The following is a 15,363-nucleotide window of genomic DNA, read 5'->3' on the forward strand; positions in this document are numbered from 1 at the left end:
TTCTTACTTGATTCAAATACAAATACAAACAATCCCCTTAAAAAATTTGTGTCCAATTCGTAACGATCGACCCATACACAAACCGTATGAAAAATAAGTCAAAAATTTTAACAAAACTGTTTGCATCTGTTTGCCTGTTGTTGTTTGTTTTTAGTCTGTTTTAATTGATTAAACAAATATCGCAATGTAGTGAAACTGGGAAAAGGGGAGAGTAAAATGAAAATATTTTTTACGTCATAAAATATATTAAACAGCATAACATTTAACAATACTATCACATAATTTTAAGAAATATTCGTAATATTTCTTAGTAAGATCAAGTTATAACAGTACTCTTAGGAATGTCTAGTTTTTAAAATATTTTTTAAGTTTCCGCTTAATTAAGTTAATAGATACCTACATAGCGATGACATTTACACAATGGACGTCAACTTAAATGAAAAATCCTATTTACCTAAATATGAATGTAAGTACCGTGAATAAATTGCATTTAATTGAAATTATATAAAATAAATGATTCTTACATCGACATCTGTGTATAGGCTGCATGTTTTTTACATCAAAATGGCGCACAACAGTTGTTCACAGCGCGGATTTGTGAACCTTTTACTATAGTTTGTTGACGTCCGTGGCAGAGTTGTGTAAAAATAATGTTGATGATTGATGCGCCGCGCGTTTTGTTCCAAACAGCCAGTCTAGTGCCGTAAGGTACATAGATGTCAATGGATTCTTATGACAATTTTATAGATTCCACAAGTACTCAAGTTTCATCTTTATTTTTACTAAAACGACTGTACTACGTCACAAATCAGCTTAGTTTAGAAGGTAACCGTCGTTATTCTTTGGACTTCTAAACCTGAAAAATTAAAAATGGTTAATACATTAATAAAATAAATTACTAAAACTTTAATTACTAGTAAATTAGAAATAGGGATTTCAAAAGATCAATATCATAGTCGATGCTTCATTATGTTTATACATTAAACATAAGCTCATCGAGGGCTCCATAAAAAATTGTAAGTGTACATTCGAGGAAACTGAATCAAATACCAGGGTGCAACCTTTGTGCTACTAATGTCATATTGACATTCCATACATTTGCCAAAGAAGATAATAGCCAAATTGATGGTTTATTCGCAGTAGAAGCCTTTGGCAGTGCAAAAAAGGAGAATTATTAGTATGAAAATAAATTATTTATAATTTGGAATTAAATTAAGTATTGTAAATAATAAAATAGCTAGACAAAAATACTTTGATCTATTCAATTACAAGTACATTGAAAATACCAATTAATTTGTTTGGAATAAACATAATGATAAAATTACTTGATTTTTGAAAGTTGCAGAACTAAAGTAGTTCCACTTGAGTAGCAGAACCTGTGTTTTAATTTTTTGCTCCTGTTACAGGACCCACCCGGTATATGATATGATACGGTGAAGTGGATAGAGACCTTTAAGGTACCCGTCTGTAAGCAGCTATACTGTGTAACTCACCTAATATGTGCTGGTCTATGCTGGGTCCAGTCACGAAGTTATCCTCGAAACTCGGCTGCAATTCCAGCAGCAGCCTTTGAAGGTGCATCGGGAAGTTCCACAGCAGGCAGCGGTGCTGTTGCTTGCCCAAATCTACCAGCGCCGTTACCAGGCTCTGGAATATCATCATCATCGTGTAATTTATTTGGATACTTCAGACTTACAAATTTTGCTTATAAGACAGGATACGCAAGATAAAATATAAGAATAGCTGTTGCTTCATCCGCGTAGAACTCGGTGATGGATATCCCATCCCGCGGGAGCTAACTAATTACATATTTCCAATGAGTTCAAAAGTACCAGGCGATCATGAGTAAATAAGGCATTCCGGGATAGCGCATTTTGGTTCGCGAGCGGGAGAGTAATAGCGCTATACAGACTGCGTTGCGTGTATGAGAGACAGCAGTAACCACAGCCACGCCCAAGTCGAAGTCGTCAGCAGTCGCCCGTCGAGCAGATGACGGGTGCCAGCAATATACAATGAGTTCAAAAGTACCAAGCGATCATGACTAAATAAGACACTCCGGGAAAACGCGCTACTTGGTCCACGAGCGGGAGTGTAATAGCGTTATACAGAATGGGTTAGTATGTAAGGGACAGCACTAACCTCGGCCACGCCCAAGTCGAGAGTCGTCAGCAGTTTTCCGTCGAGCACGATGACGAGCGCCAGCAACATATATAACGAGTTCAAACGTACCAGGCGATCATGACTAAATAAGACACTCCAAGATAGCGCGCATTTGGTCCGCGAGAGGGAGAGTAATAGGGTTATATACGGAACGTGTTAGTATGTGAGGAAAAGCACTAACCTTGGCCACGCCCAAGTCGAGAGTCGTCACATACAATGAGTTCAAAATTACCAGGCGATCATGAGTAAGTAAGGCATACCAGGATAGCGCGCTTCTTGGTCCGTGAGCGACTGCGTTGCGTGTATGAGGGACAGAACTAACCTCAGCCACGCCCAAGTCGAGAGTGGTCAGCAGTCGCCCGTCGAGCACGATGACGAGCGGCGTCCCGCGAGCCAGCTGCCGCAGTGCGCGCGCGCAGTGCTCCGCGCTTGCGTAGCTCAGGGACCCCGACAACGTCAGGGATATGCACGATTGGTTGCCGACCTGTGGGTAAAAAGTGGTTTTGTAATCTTTTTAACTCCGACCCAAAATAGCACATTGTGTCTTAAGGGCGGTAAATAAGGAATTACGAACGAGAGTCTATTAGAAGCCCGAAGTCAAAGACTGAGGGCTTTAATAAGTCGATATTCGTAATTCTAGTACCGCCCGTGCGACATACAATGTTTTTCATCACATTTGCGAGTAAAATTGTATATTTGTAACAGAAAAACTAATATTTTTTCAAAACTTGCCGATAGCACCGAGAGCCAAGAGCGCACTCTTGGCAGCCAAGGTAGCCTGCATGTTACGACACTACGAGCAAGTGTGATGAAAATAATGGTGTTGTTAGTTTGACGCCTATGTTCGTCTGTCTGTCTGTCTGTGGATCAGTAGTTCTCAAACGGATCGACGGATTTCGATGCCGTTCTTATGCGTGAAAGTGTTTTTTTTTGCGTTGATTCATAGCAAATTTTTTCAAGAAAATCGATCCAGCTAGACTTTGAAATTACTAATGGCGCGAACGGAACTGCACGATACGAAGTTTATCATCGAATTTCGTAGTAAAACAAATACAAAATCAGCATTAACCTTAAAAGTACCAGGAAACCATGAATGCCCAGGAGTTACCTTAAACACGACGGGGTGCAGTTTGGGTCGCGCCGAGGTCGCCAACGCCCTCAGCGCGTCGCCGCCGGCTCCCGCCGCGATACCATACTCCAGGCCGCACGTACAGCCCACCACTACCGTGGCGCTGTAAACTAGCAGTTCTAGTTCTGGGAGAAGGGGAAATAATTAACAACTAGTCAATGCTGCAAAGATGCGTTGCGAAGAACGTACCAATAGACAAACGCTTCATTTACCCATCCTCGTTCCACCGAGCTGTTTCCATCAGAGCTGCGCTGAGCAAGGATGCGTAAACGAAGCGTTACTAGGTTCATGACAAATCGTCACTACTTTAAAAAAACTCGTATCTCAAAATGGATAACTTTTCTGAGTGCACTTTATGACAATTGGGTCAAGGTTCAATTTTGTTGACGTATTGATTTGAGATCCGCGATTTTTTCAAAGTAGTGACGAAATACGTTTCTCGCAACAGACACATCCCCGTACATGGATGAAGATGAATAAAATTAGTGATAGAAGCGACCAGGGATAAAGCAGTCCCGAAGCACTTAGTGGTGCGCCGTCACAGCCGGTCAAGATAGACAAAACATTAGTTAAGTAGATGAACAGTCACTGATAGAAGCGATCAGAGATGCAGCAGTCGAGAGGCTGCTGTGGAGCCACAATTAGGCAGATGAACAATCACTGATTGAAACAACCAGGGGCGCAGCAGTCGCGAGGCACTTACTGTTGCCTTGCGCCACCACAGCCGGCCAAGCTCAACAAAGGTCATAAAGCGGCAATTACACTGCGTCGTTCACCTAATGCGGTCGCCGAATTTGTTTCAAACTACTTCGTCGAACGAATGTTGGTTACATTAGTCTGTCCGTCTACTGCGGCGGCCATATTAAGGCAGTGCCAGCTGTCGCTCGCCGAATGCAGCCGACTACCGTGTTAGCATGCGGCGATCGACTCAGTGTAATGAGGGCTATCGCGAATGAATTCCCCGCTAGAGGCGCTAGTGTAGCGTGAGGTCTCCGAAATGTCAAATCTCATAGTTTTGGTGAGCTACGCGGGTTTATTATAATTAGAATAATTTTGTGATATTGCAATATCTGAAATTATTAGGCAAATATGCGTCCGGGCCAATGAATGTCGGTTTTGAGAAGTTTGTCTTCGGAAACCTTTGTCTCCCTTTTTCGACAAGACGGGGACTATGCAACATTGTGCATGCTCGATATTTTATGGTACGGTTTTTAGGTGTATTAATATTATTTTAATCTAAACTTTGTATTCACGCCCTAATAACAGACTTTGAAAGCCATACTTAAAAACCTCACGCAACAGTGCGCCATCTAGTGAGACAAAAAACGATAGCCCTCATTGCCGCTTAGATTTTAAGCTGATGAACGGTCACTGATAGAAGCGACTAGGGGCACAGCAGTCTCAAGGGACTTACTAATGTGCCAACACAGCCGGTCAAGCTAGACCAAGGATTAAAAAGTAGATGAACAAAGTCACTGATAGAAGCGACCAGGGATTCAGCAGTTGCGAGGCACTTACTGCTGTGGCACCACAGCCGACCAATTCGACGACGGAGGAAGTAGTGGCACGCGTTCATAAGCACAATCACTGATATACCTACATCCACGAAGACGCGTGATTTTGTCAAAATTAGCCATTAATGACATTGTAATAAGAACCACGGCACGCGTCATCGTGAATGACTCTACCTACAGAAGCGACCAGTGCGCTATTTCACGAAGCTACAAGTTACAATTTATAACAGGTAGTCTTTGTTTAACAGTATGCATTGAAAAGAGACTACCGTTTGTAAATTGTAACTTGTAGCTTCCTTAAATGGGTCACAGGAGTGCATCAATGAATGAGTATCGCGTATGAATTCGCCGCTAGCGGCGCTAGTGTAGCGTGAGGTCTCCGAAATGTCAAATCTCATAGTTTTTGGGTGAGCTACGCGGGTTTATTTATAATAAGAATAATTTTGTGAATATTTTGCATTATCTGAAATTAATTATGGCAAATATGCGTTCCGGGGCAATGAATGTCTGTGTTTTGAGACAGTTTTGTATTTCGAAAACCTTTGTCCTCCCTTTTTTCCGAACAAAACGGGGACTATGCAACACTGTGGCATGCTCGATATTTTTATGGTACGGTTTTAAGGTGTATTAAATATGATTTTAATCTTAACTTTGTTTTCACGCCCGTAATAACGGACTTTGAAAGCCACACTTAAAGATCTCACGTAACAGTGGCGCCATCTAGAAAGACAAAAAACGATAGCCCTCATTGCAAGGTACGTACTGCTATGCCGCCACAGCCGTCGCGGGATGTCCAGTTCTACTAGGGACACCATGGCTACCATAATGACTGCTGCCAGAACTGCTCGCGGGATAAAGTAGAACGCGTTCGTTAGCAGCGTCACTGATAGAAGCACCAGCAATGCTGAAAAAGATAGTAGTAATCATCATCATCATCCCAGCCTATATACGTCCCACTGCTGGGCATAGGCTTCCTCTCAGAATGAGAGGGCTTGGGCAGTAGTTCCCACGCGGGCCCAGTGTTGATTGGGAACTTCACACACACCATTGAATTGCTTCGCAGGTTTGTGCAGGTTTCCTCACGATGTTTTCCTTCAACGTAAATCTCGTGGTAAATTTCAAATGTAATTCCGCACATGAATTTCGAAAAGTTCAGAGGTGCGAGCCGGGGTTTGAACCCACGATCCTCTGCTTGAGAGGCCATAGGTCAAACGACTCGGCCACCACGGCTTTTTTGTAGTAGTAATGTAATTAAACAACTACACCTTGACAAGTTGTACGTGACACTCGGTAAAGTCTGATCGCGGAGCACGAAGAATTCCGTATAATGACCTTTTCACTATGTATCTCTATTGCACGCGCGTAAATATTTGCCATCGCGCTCACACAGATGAATTTGTACGAATGCGAAATTCTTCGTGTCCCGCGGCCGTACTTTAGAACCCTGTTGCAGTACGTATTTGTTGCACGTATCAAAAAAATCCTGATAAAGGCAGCAGAGGCTTCCTGCGACAGGGTTCTACCAAGTGTGACATACGAACTTGTCAAGGTATTATGGACATTCGAAATCAAAAGAAATCTTCATTGACATACCGTTCTGGGTATTAGTGTACCTTTGAACATGGACCCGGCCGGCGTGACGACGCCACTGGCATGGTTCAGCGCCGTGCGAGTGAACGAGCCAGTAGCTGGCATGCTCTGGCAGAACGAAGACACGATATTGCAAGCGCCCACTGCCAGCATCTCTTGAGTGCCGTCCACTGGCTTACTGCCGGCTGGAACCAAGATAAAGTACGAATGAACTATAATCTAGTGCTTAGCCGTGGCTTTGCACGCGTAAATCATTAGATCCAGCAGTTGAATTGAAATTCCGGGATTTACAAAATTCCCGTGGGAATTCCCAATAATTAAATCGTGGTCGTTATTGACGTTGCATTATAAACAACAGTGCCAGATTTCCAGCGTGAAATAAGAAACAAAAATTCCTGTGGGAATTCCCGAAATAGTTTTCATTAAAAACAACCACGCCGAATTTCGTGACTCTAAGCCCAGTGGTTGTTATTTCAAGATTTTATCCCTATCGCGTGAGAATATCGGGATAATAAAGCTATTTCATTTTCATGTTTGTCATAATCATAATAGTTATTTATGTGGCTGGTGCATAATGAGAGGCATTAAAGTACGAGTGTGGTTTTATGAAACGAGCCGAAGGCGAGTTTCATAATAAGATCACACGAGTGTTTTAATGCCTAATTATGTATAGCCGCATACATAACTTTATCTACATGCATATCATAAGTTTTCTATAATATGTTCAGATATGGCCTGTATTTTGACTTTGACTTTGACTTTGACTGACTTTGACTTGACTTTGACTTTGACTTTGAATAATAATTATTATCTACATGCATGTCATAAGTTTTCTACAATATGTACAGATATGCATTGTTAAAAAAAGTATTACCGATACTTTAATGTAAACATTAAGATGCACTGTACTTTAATGTGAACATTAAGATGCACCCGCAGATACCAGGTTTCTTAATAAAGGCCATTTGATAGTCGTTTCTGAACATATAAATAGGGAAGTTATGATAAATGTATGTAGATAAAATTAATCTAATTTGTTTGTGGGTATTTTAGCTCAGCCGGCCTCAGACATGGCGTTAATGCTTTTCAGGTTGGCTGATGTGACAAGAAATTAGTTATCATGAATTGTGAGATGTACATTTTTTTTCTGGTTAGTTAATGTTTTGCCCTATGGGCTAATGTGACAAATTTGTACGTTACCCGTTTCAAATAAATAAAGTAAAAAAAAAACTATTTTTCTAGCCACAATTTCAGAACGATATCATCAACATAACTCTTTAAAATCACTCACCAAAAGCCCTGGCGATGGCGATGCTCTCAAGGATAGCTACCAGAGGCATAACGAACCCCTCAGGCCCGAATGTCACCAGCATGTCCTGGAAGTCCAGCGTCTGGTTCCCCACCACTGTTGAGAAGGGGGGCACGCCGAAATGGGGCAAACCACCCGTTATTGTACCTGGAAAACAGGTAGTTGCGGCATGTAGTTTTTCTTTATTTAAACTAAGATGTCTTTTGGATTAAAGTCATATTAACAAACGTTTTTTTTTTACATTTGGTGGAGTCCCATGCAATGCTGCTTACTTTTAAACTCAACAGTCAACGCGAAAGGTGTAAAATTCTTCAGATAGAGAAGGTAGGCGATAAGCATCACTAGAGACGCGCGTCCGTGGCACTGCCTGCCCTTTGGAACCTACAAGTTCTAGCGTAGGATGCCCAATAGGCTGGAGGGGGGAGAGGAGTCACCAGTGAGAGCAAAAGGCGCGAGGTCCCACAGATAGAGCAGGTAGGTGCTAAGCATCACTGAAGACGCGCGTACGTAGCACTGCCTATCCTTTGGAACATGACTTTTAGGAATCGGACGCCCTAAGTTGGAGGGAGGAGGGGACTCACCAGTGAGAGCAAAAGGCGCTCGGTCCCTCAGATAGAGCAGGTAGGCGAGCAGCGTGGCCGCGAACACGAGCAGCGCGTTGCGCGCGCGCACCGCGTGCTGGCACACGACGGACGCGCGCACGCGCCACGCCGCCGACGACGCGTCCGTCGCGATGGCTGCCCGCTGAAATGTAGGACAACGGTGCACACCACTAGACCGAATAGGTATCATAAAATATAACTCAACTAGAGTTTACCCGCGGCTTCGCACGCGTTAACTATTAGATCTGGTAGTTACAATGGAAAGAAAGAAAGAAAGGTTTATTTTGGCTCCATAAGTACCACCTAAAACTAAGACTAGAACTAGCACTAAAACTATGTTACTTGGTGACACGGCACGAGGATACCAAAAAGGGTCTCCACTCAGCATGTGTTGCCGCACATTATGTGCAGTAACGCTGGTTTTCTGTGGAGCCTAAACGTTAAATAAACATGTATGCATGAGCCAGTTCCTTTGCCCCAGTCAGACGGAGAAAAAAAAATTAAAACCATAGACAAAGGGAGAAGTGACGTGGCTCAGTGCATTATATACTCTTTGGCTCAGTGAACCATATCAATTACAAACAGACAAATTGAATAAATGAAAGTGAATAAGTGTAGCAATGGAAATTCCATATCGTTGGTCTGTCGCCTCATTCAGCAATGACAGTAAATGAAACCGCCAGTAGGTACAATACTGCCATCATTTAACTAACTAGCCAGCGGATACCTACTCACTTTGAGCAGCAACAGGATGATGATGGTGAAGACCCCCAGGACCGGGTCCCACAGGTGGACGGTCCTGATGTTCTTGAAGAAGTTCACAACAGCCTGTATGAATGTGCTCCCTGAAGAACCTATGAAAACGATACGATACTAAGGCTCCGTTTCCACCAGAGATCTGCGAGGCGAGGATGCGTTACGAGGAATGTTTTTCATTAACCAATAGAAATTAAGATTGGTTTTTTGGAATCTTTTTGTATTTTTTATTTCAATTCCAAATTTTTTGTTACTTTTACGGGATGACTTGAAATAAAATTATGAATTGAAATAAAATAATACAAAAAGATTCCAAAAAAACAATCTTAATTTGATTGCTTAATAACGACATCTCTTGTCCGGGTGAGCTGTTAGTTCCAATGGGGTGCCGAAAGTTTCTCGATGAGGGCTGTCGCTAGTGTCACTGCTTAACTGACTAAATAAGAAAAAACAAAGAAAAAAAACCAGCTGAGATATGTGGTGCATAGGAGAAATTCGTGTGTATCACTGTCCAGTGGTGGTGTAGTGGTATAGCACGTGGCACGGAATGCCGAGGACCTGGGTTCGATTCCCGGCGCTGATCTCATTTTTCTGGTTTTTCTATGCATCTATATTTCACCAATAGAAACGCTTCATTTACCTCGTGTCACTCCGTTCAGCTGTTTCCACCAGAAATGTGCTGTGCGAGGATGTGTAAATGAAGCTTATTGGTTAATTTGGTTCATGGGAAACACATTCCTCGCAACATCTTTGGTGGAAACAGCTGAACGGAGTCACACGAGGCAAATGAAGCGTTTCTATTGGTTGACTGACGAGGACGGTACACCCGGTATATTGAAAAGTGCTAAACTATGCTAACTAGTACATTTACAGCCGTCGCCGTCGCGTGCCACGCACGCACTTAACATGCCGTGCTTGCTACGTTCACACTACGGTCATGTTACGATACGGTGTAGTGAGCAGAGACCTCTAAGCTTACCCGTTATCCTGAAGAGAGACTTGAGCTGTGAAGCGCCGATCTGCAGCGCGGCCGCCGCCGTGAACCCACTAATCACTGGCTTCGATATAAAGTCAAGTAGGAACCCTGTAATATTAACGAATAACTCCTAAGTGGCTGCCATTTTGCTTAAGAAACTGATCGCTATTATTAAATCACATTTTTTTTTTATCAAACAGCCTGACATACAAGCCTACGGGTCACCTGATGGTAAGCGATCACCACCACCCATGGACACCTACAGCATTATTAGGACTGCGGGTGCGTTGCCGGCCTAAAGGGGAGGGGAATGAGGAAGGGGGGAGGGGGGAGGGGAGAGAAACACAGTAGCAAAACTACTATTTCACGCCGGTATTCTGCGGGAGTGTGGTACTAACCCGGTCCCGGCCCATTCTTACTGCAGCCAGCAAGTGGTTACAGTAAGGCTCCACCACATGTCAAATCCTACCAATATTATAAATGCAAAAGTTTATAAGTCTGTTTGTTTGTTACATATTTACGTCTAAGCCGCTGAACCGATTTAGATGAAATTCGGTATATAGATAGTTTGAGAACCGATGAAGGACATAAGAATAGTTTTTATCCCGGAAAATTGGCAAAGTTCCCGTGGAACGAATAAACGAATTCTACGCGAACGGAGTCGCGGGCAACAGGGTAGTTAAATTATAATTTTACAGCTGATCTCTAAAATAACCATACTCTAGTTTCTGTTTACGTTCAGTTGTATTCATAATGAAATTTATTCTAGGCATATACTGTAACAAATAGTATCTAATCTAGTTTTATTATTCGGGAATATTTTTTTTTTGTTTTTTCCCTTGTCAAAAAAAAACAATAACGAACGAAATCATGTATCAGGGTGGAACATTTGGCACTTTTTCCCGGCCCGTTTAATACCGACATGGAATTACCGACCCTGTTTTTCGTGTACACGCCCATAGAAGCTCGTGTCAGTTTCTCAGTTTCACCCAAACCTTAAGGCTACTAATGTCATGTTGACATCCCATACTTTAATCAAGGAAATCATAGTGAAATTGATTATTAAAACCACCCTGGTATATGATTCAGTTTGTTTGGCTCTACACGAATAAAACATTGTCTTCCCTTCTTCAGCAATGTCTCAAAAAAACAAGACTTACTTACCTAACTGCAGCGCCCCCAAAAGCATTATAATACAGCCGGAGAGAAAAGCCGCCAAGTATGCGAAGGCCTCAGACTTGGCCACGTACTTGGCCAGCAGAGCCGCCAAGATGGCCGTCGGGCCCACTGTCACGTCTTTACAGCTGCCAAGCAACATGTACACGAAGCCTGGGAATATACTCGAGTAGAGTCCCACCTGGAATATAAGCAGTTAGAAGATCAACAAGAGCAAATAGGATAGGGAATATAACGCAAAACTCGGTGCAGGGGGCGGCACTAGCACAAACCGTAAACAAACCGCCATGACAACGTCAGTTCTCTTTAGATTTTGTCGCCATAACGGATCATGACATATTTATTAGTAACACAATAATAGTAGATTGTACAACAAGAGTATAAAACGAGCCATTTTACCCGAGGCGTTCATATATAGCCATGGATAGACATGTCGATGGGATATTGGGTTAAATGCTCGAGTTTTACACTCTGCTTTTCACTTCGATCGCAAGGAAATGAAATAGCAACAGTGGAAACAATTGATCACTTACCAGCTACCTTTTATTTTTCATGCATTTCTACATATTAAATTTTTAGTTTTATTGATTTATTTTGATTGGTCTGGTTGATTTTTGAGTTTTACATAAAATAAAAATTATTTAAAAAAAATATAGAAACTTTTTTGTTTGTGGCTGTCTTACTTTATGCACTAGAGCATAAAAAGTAATTTTATGTCGCCTAGATCCAGCATAAACACCAACTTTACGAGCATGAGAAGTGAAAATGATATTTACATTGATAGTAACGATAGGGCTTGTTCCGTGTTTCTATATATTTACCGTCTAGCTAGCACAAGATGGTCATTCCAACTAATTTTATTCAGCTGAATCGATACGAGTTTGAATGTAGATACGAACCAAACGCTTTTAAAAAAGGAACAACGAAACGCAGCATCTCTAAGACAGTGCTGCCAACATCAAATTTTAACTCTCTTCGAAAAACCGCCTTACCGCCGTGTGCGTGCAGCGTCACCGCTCCGCTCAAAAATCAATTCCAAAAAATTCTCAAAAATCTAGCACACAAAGAAATCAGTGTACTCAAGGCCTGATATAACGCCTGTGGACGACCAAACACCGGGGCCCCCAGGAGCAGCGTTCCTGAAACTCGGTGAGTGTCTTCATTTCTCTCTCGCTATCGAAGGAAATTCCCCAACAGGGCTATATTTCAAAAAAAAAATTGAAACAATATGATATCATGGCATTCTACGGATATTTAAAAGACATTTAAGACATTCAAAAAACTGTTTACGGTTGGTGCTAGTACTGCATTCTGGCGACAGAACATTGCAGTAATATTCCCTAAATGGGCGCGCGCGCCACATCGCTCGAAGAACAGATTATTACGAGTACCTACCAGCAGCATTTACAGCAGGTTACTATTTCTGGTGCACAATAAAGAGTCATTGTATTGTATTGTATCGTTGGGGGAGAAAGGTCTATCATAATCATCATCATCATATTAGCCGTATCGCCCGCGTTCCGGTTATCGCGCGCTGTTCCCTCGGGAACTGTGCATTTTTGCGGGATAAAAAGTAGCCTATGTCACTCTCTGGCCCATAAACTATCTCCATGCCAAGAATCACGGCGATCCGTCCCTTCGTTTCGATGTGAAAGGCGGACAAACATAGAAATACACAAACACACTTTCGCATTTAATAATATTAAAGTATGGATGTTTAAATGTATACAGTCATGATGGTCCAAACGGAAGATCACGAATGGAAGCGCATGACAACCTTTCAAAGTAGACCACCGACGTCGAAGATCACGCCACTGGTGGATGCTAACCTGTCCATTCTTGGCAACTGTCGAGTAACATATAGATCGTAGATATACATGTCAAGGGGTGATAGTCTGACTTACTTGTGGAGGCAGACCAGCTATGATGGCGTAGGCGATGCCTTGAGGTATAGACGTCAGCCCCACTGTCACACCTGCACAGAAAGAACAGAGAAGTAATTTTCGGATTGCAGGACGGGATTACAGATAGGTGTATGTACAAATAGATACCAACTAGAATACCGGGGAACCGTCCAACCAGCCAATAATCTTAATCGCTTACGTACACCAATAACGACTTGTGGTGCCATCTATCGCAACTTTCAGAAATATCCAAAGTATTTCCGAGAGTTCAAGAATGATCTAGAGTTTAAATCTAGGTCGGGTGAGACTCTCATTCGCCTTAACTCCAAAAAAACACGTTATATCCTAAAGCGGTGGGCAGACCGCGTTGGTCGGATGATATCTGACAGTCGGGTGGTAAGCTGTAGATGAGACTGGGGCCGGGCAAAGTCCAGCAGTGGGTGGATGTGGGCTGATTTGATTTGATTCACAAAAAATACCCCAACTATATATGAATGATATACTTAGGATATAGGTAGGAACCTATATATCCGTGGGAAAAAACAGATCCATATTTGTTACTTTTTTGGCGGATCTTTTACCTTATTAATTTTCAATACATAGATCAAAATTCTATGTAACAATAAAAGTATTCAATTCCAATCAAATTAATTTTTATTTAGTGGCGTCAACTATTGTTTCAAGGTCTCTCGCACCGACACCCAATTAGTAAGAAAGTTAAGAGCCGTATCCGCGGATATACATTTTAACGATCCGGCACATCTGATCCTATTATCTAAAATAAAAAATAAATAAAATCACGGGACAATTCACACCAATTAACCTAGTCCCAAAGTAAGCTTAGCAAAGCTTGTGTTATGGGTACTAAGCAACGGATAAATATAATTAATTATATAGATAGATACATACTTAAATACATATTAAACACCCAAGACCCGAGACAACATTCGTATTTTTCATACAAATATCTGCCCGACGCGGGAATCGAACCCGGGCCTCAAGCTTCGTAGTCAGGTTCTCTAACCACTAGCCATGTGGTCGTCTAAAATAGTAGTAGTATCTATAATATAAAAGTCAAAGCCAGAACGGGACAAAAAACGAGAAAGAGCAGGATGGCGCTCACAACAACACATTTTGACACGTTTCTCCGAAACAACGCATTATTTCTCTGGAATTTTAAAGCAATTGACCTTAGGAATCGCGTTTAAACTTGAGAAAATATGCTATTGGGTGTGTACATTTTGTATATTAAGCAAAAAAAATAAAAATCACAAGTTCGATTTTCGAGCCAAAAACGAGCGATCTATGCCAGTGTTGCCTTTCAGGGAAAAAGAAATCTATTCATTATCCTGCATTGCGGTCTGTAAAGCTCTTTACCCGTTCATTGCCGCGCGCCTGATTACGCTGGGCTTAGAGACATAAAATTTGGTATGTATGTAGATAGCTGGATGTCTGAAATAACACATAGGCTACTTTTATTCCAATATTCCCACGGGAAGTTGTTCTTAACACAACACCTCAATGAAGATTACGATATAAATTTTGGGATTTCCCACGGGATTTTGTAAAATCTTGGAATTTCAATAGTAACCAGATCGAATAGTTTACGCGTCTAGTATAGTACAGTCTAGTATAGTATTGATATAATTTGAAAAGCAAAGCATAGCAAATACCATGTAAGTTGCAGCTGAGCACACTACTTATACCTCATTATCATTATTCTAGTTCTCAACAAATATAGTACAGCATACCGTATAGGTAGTACTAGTTGCCAAGAACACAACTGGTTTACGTTGTAATCATTAAATGGATTGCTACATTGCTGTCACGCGCCAAAAGCAAAAGAGCGTAAGTCAGTCTTATTAACAAACTGTACCGGTATAGGTAAAAAACTTAAGATGGCCTGTTGTATGTAGTAGTAATGTGCCCGTATAGATAAGTCGACAGAACTTCTATTCAATTGCTAAACCTATTGGCTTACGCGTGCAAAGCTGGGGGAAACGCTAGTATTAAATACTATTAAGCCTTAGCATGGATCTAATCACCTCAAACGTGATACTCTGTGTAACCAAACACGTCACATCGCAATGCCAGAACAAGGAAAATTATAATGACATTTATGTAGATACTGTGACAACGTTCTACGGTGAGTTATAAATCGCATAGTTCAACTGTAATATACAAAAAACAACTTAACCTATACCTACAAACTAAGGCTTAATCATCTAAACTACAAACTAAGCTATA

The 15,363-nt window shown here is 41.6% G+C and overlaps 1 protein-coding gene across 2 annotated transcripts in view; it reads right to left on the reverse strand.

Moving 5' to 3' along the window:
• Positions 1-231: 231 nt before the first annotated feature.
• The window catches only part of LOC141429284 (sodium-independent sulfate anion transporter-like), a 46,543-nt gene continuing 31,411 nt past the window's right edge, over positions 232-15,363 (reverse strand). For both annotated transcript variants that reach the window (XM_074089574.1, XM_074089575.1), the window contains exons 9-14: positions 6,417-6,578; positions 5,567-5,707; positions 3,269-3,414; positions 2,483-2,644; positions 1,494-1,647; positions 232-856 (exon numbers count right to left, since the gene is read on the reverse strand). In XM_074089574.1, the coding sequence (XP_073945675.1) occupies positions 819-856; positions 1,494-1,647; positions 2,483-2,644; positions 3,269-3,414; positions 5,567-5,707; positions 6,417-6,578 (803 nt within the window). In that variant the 3' untranslated portion in view covers positions 232-818. The remainder of the gene's footprint in view (positions 857-1,493; positions 1,648-2,482; positions 2,645-3,268; positions 3,415-5,566; positions 5,708-6,416; positions 6,579-15,363) is intronic.

The sequence above is a fragment of the Choristoneura fumiferana genome, chromosome 6 (assembly GCF_025370935.1).
Source record: "Choristoneura fumiferana chromosome 6, NRCan_CFum_1, whole genome shotgun sequence".
In the NCBI taxonomy this organism is placed as follows: Eukaryota; Metazoa; Arthropoda; class Insecta; order Lepidoptera; family Tortricidae; genus Choristoneura; species Choristoneura fumiferana.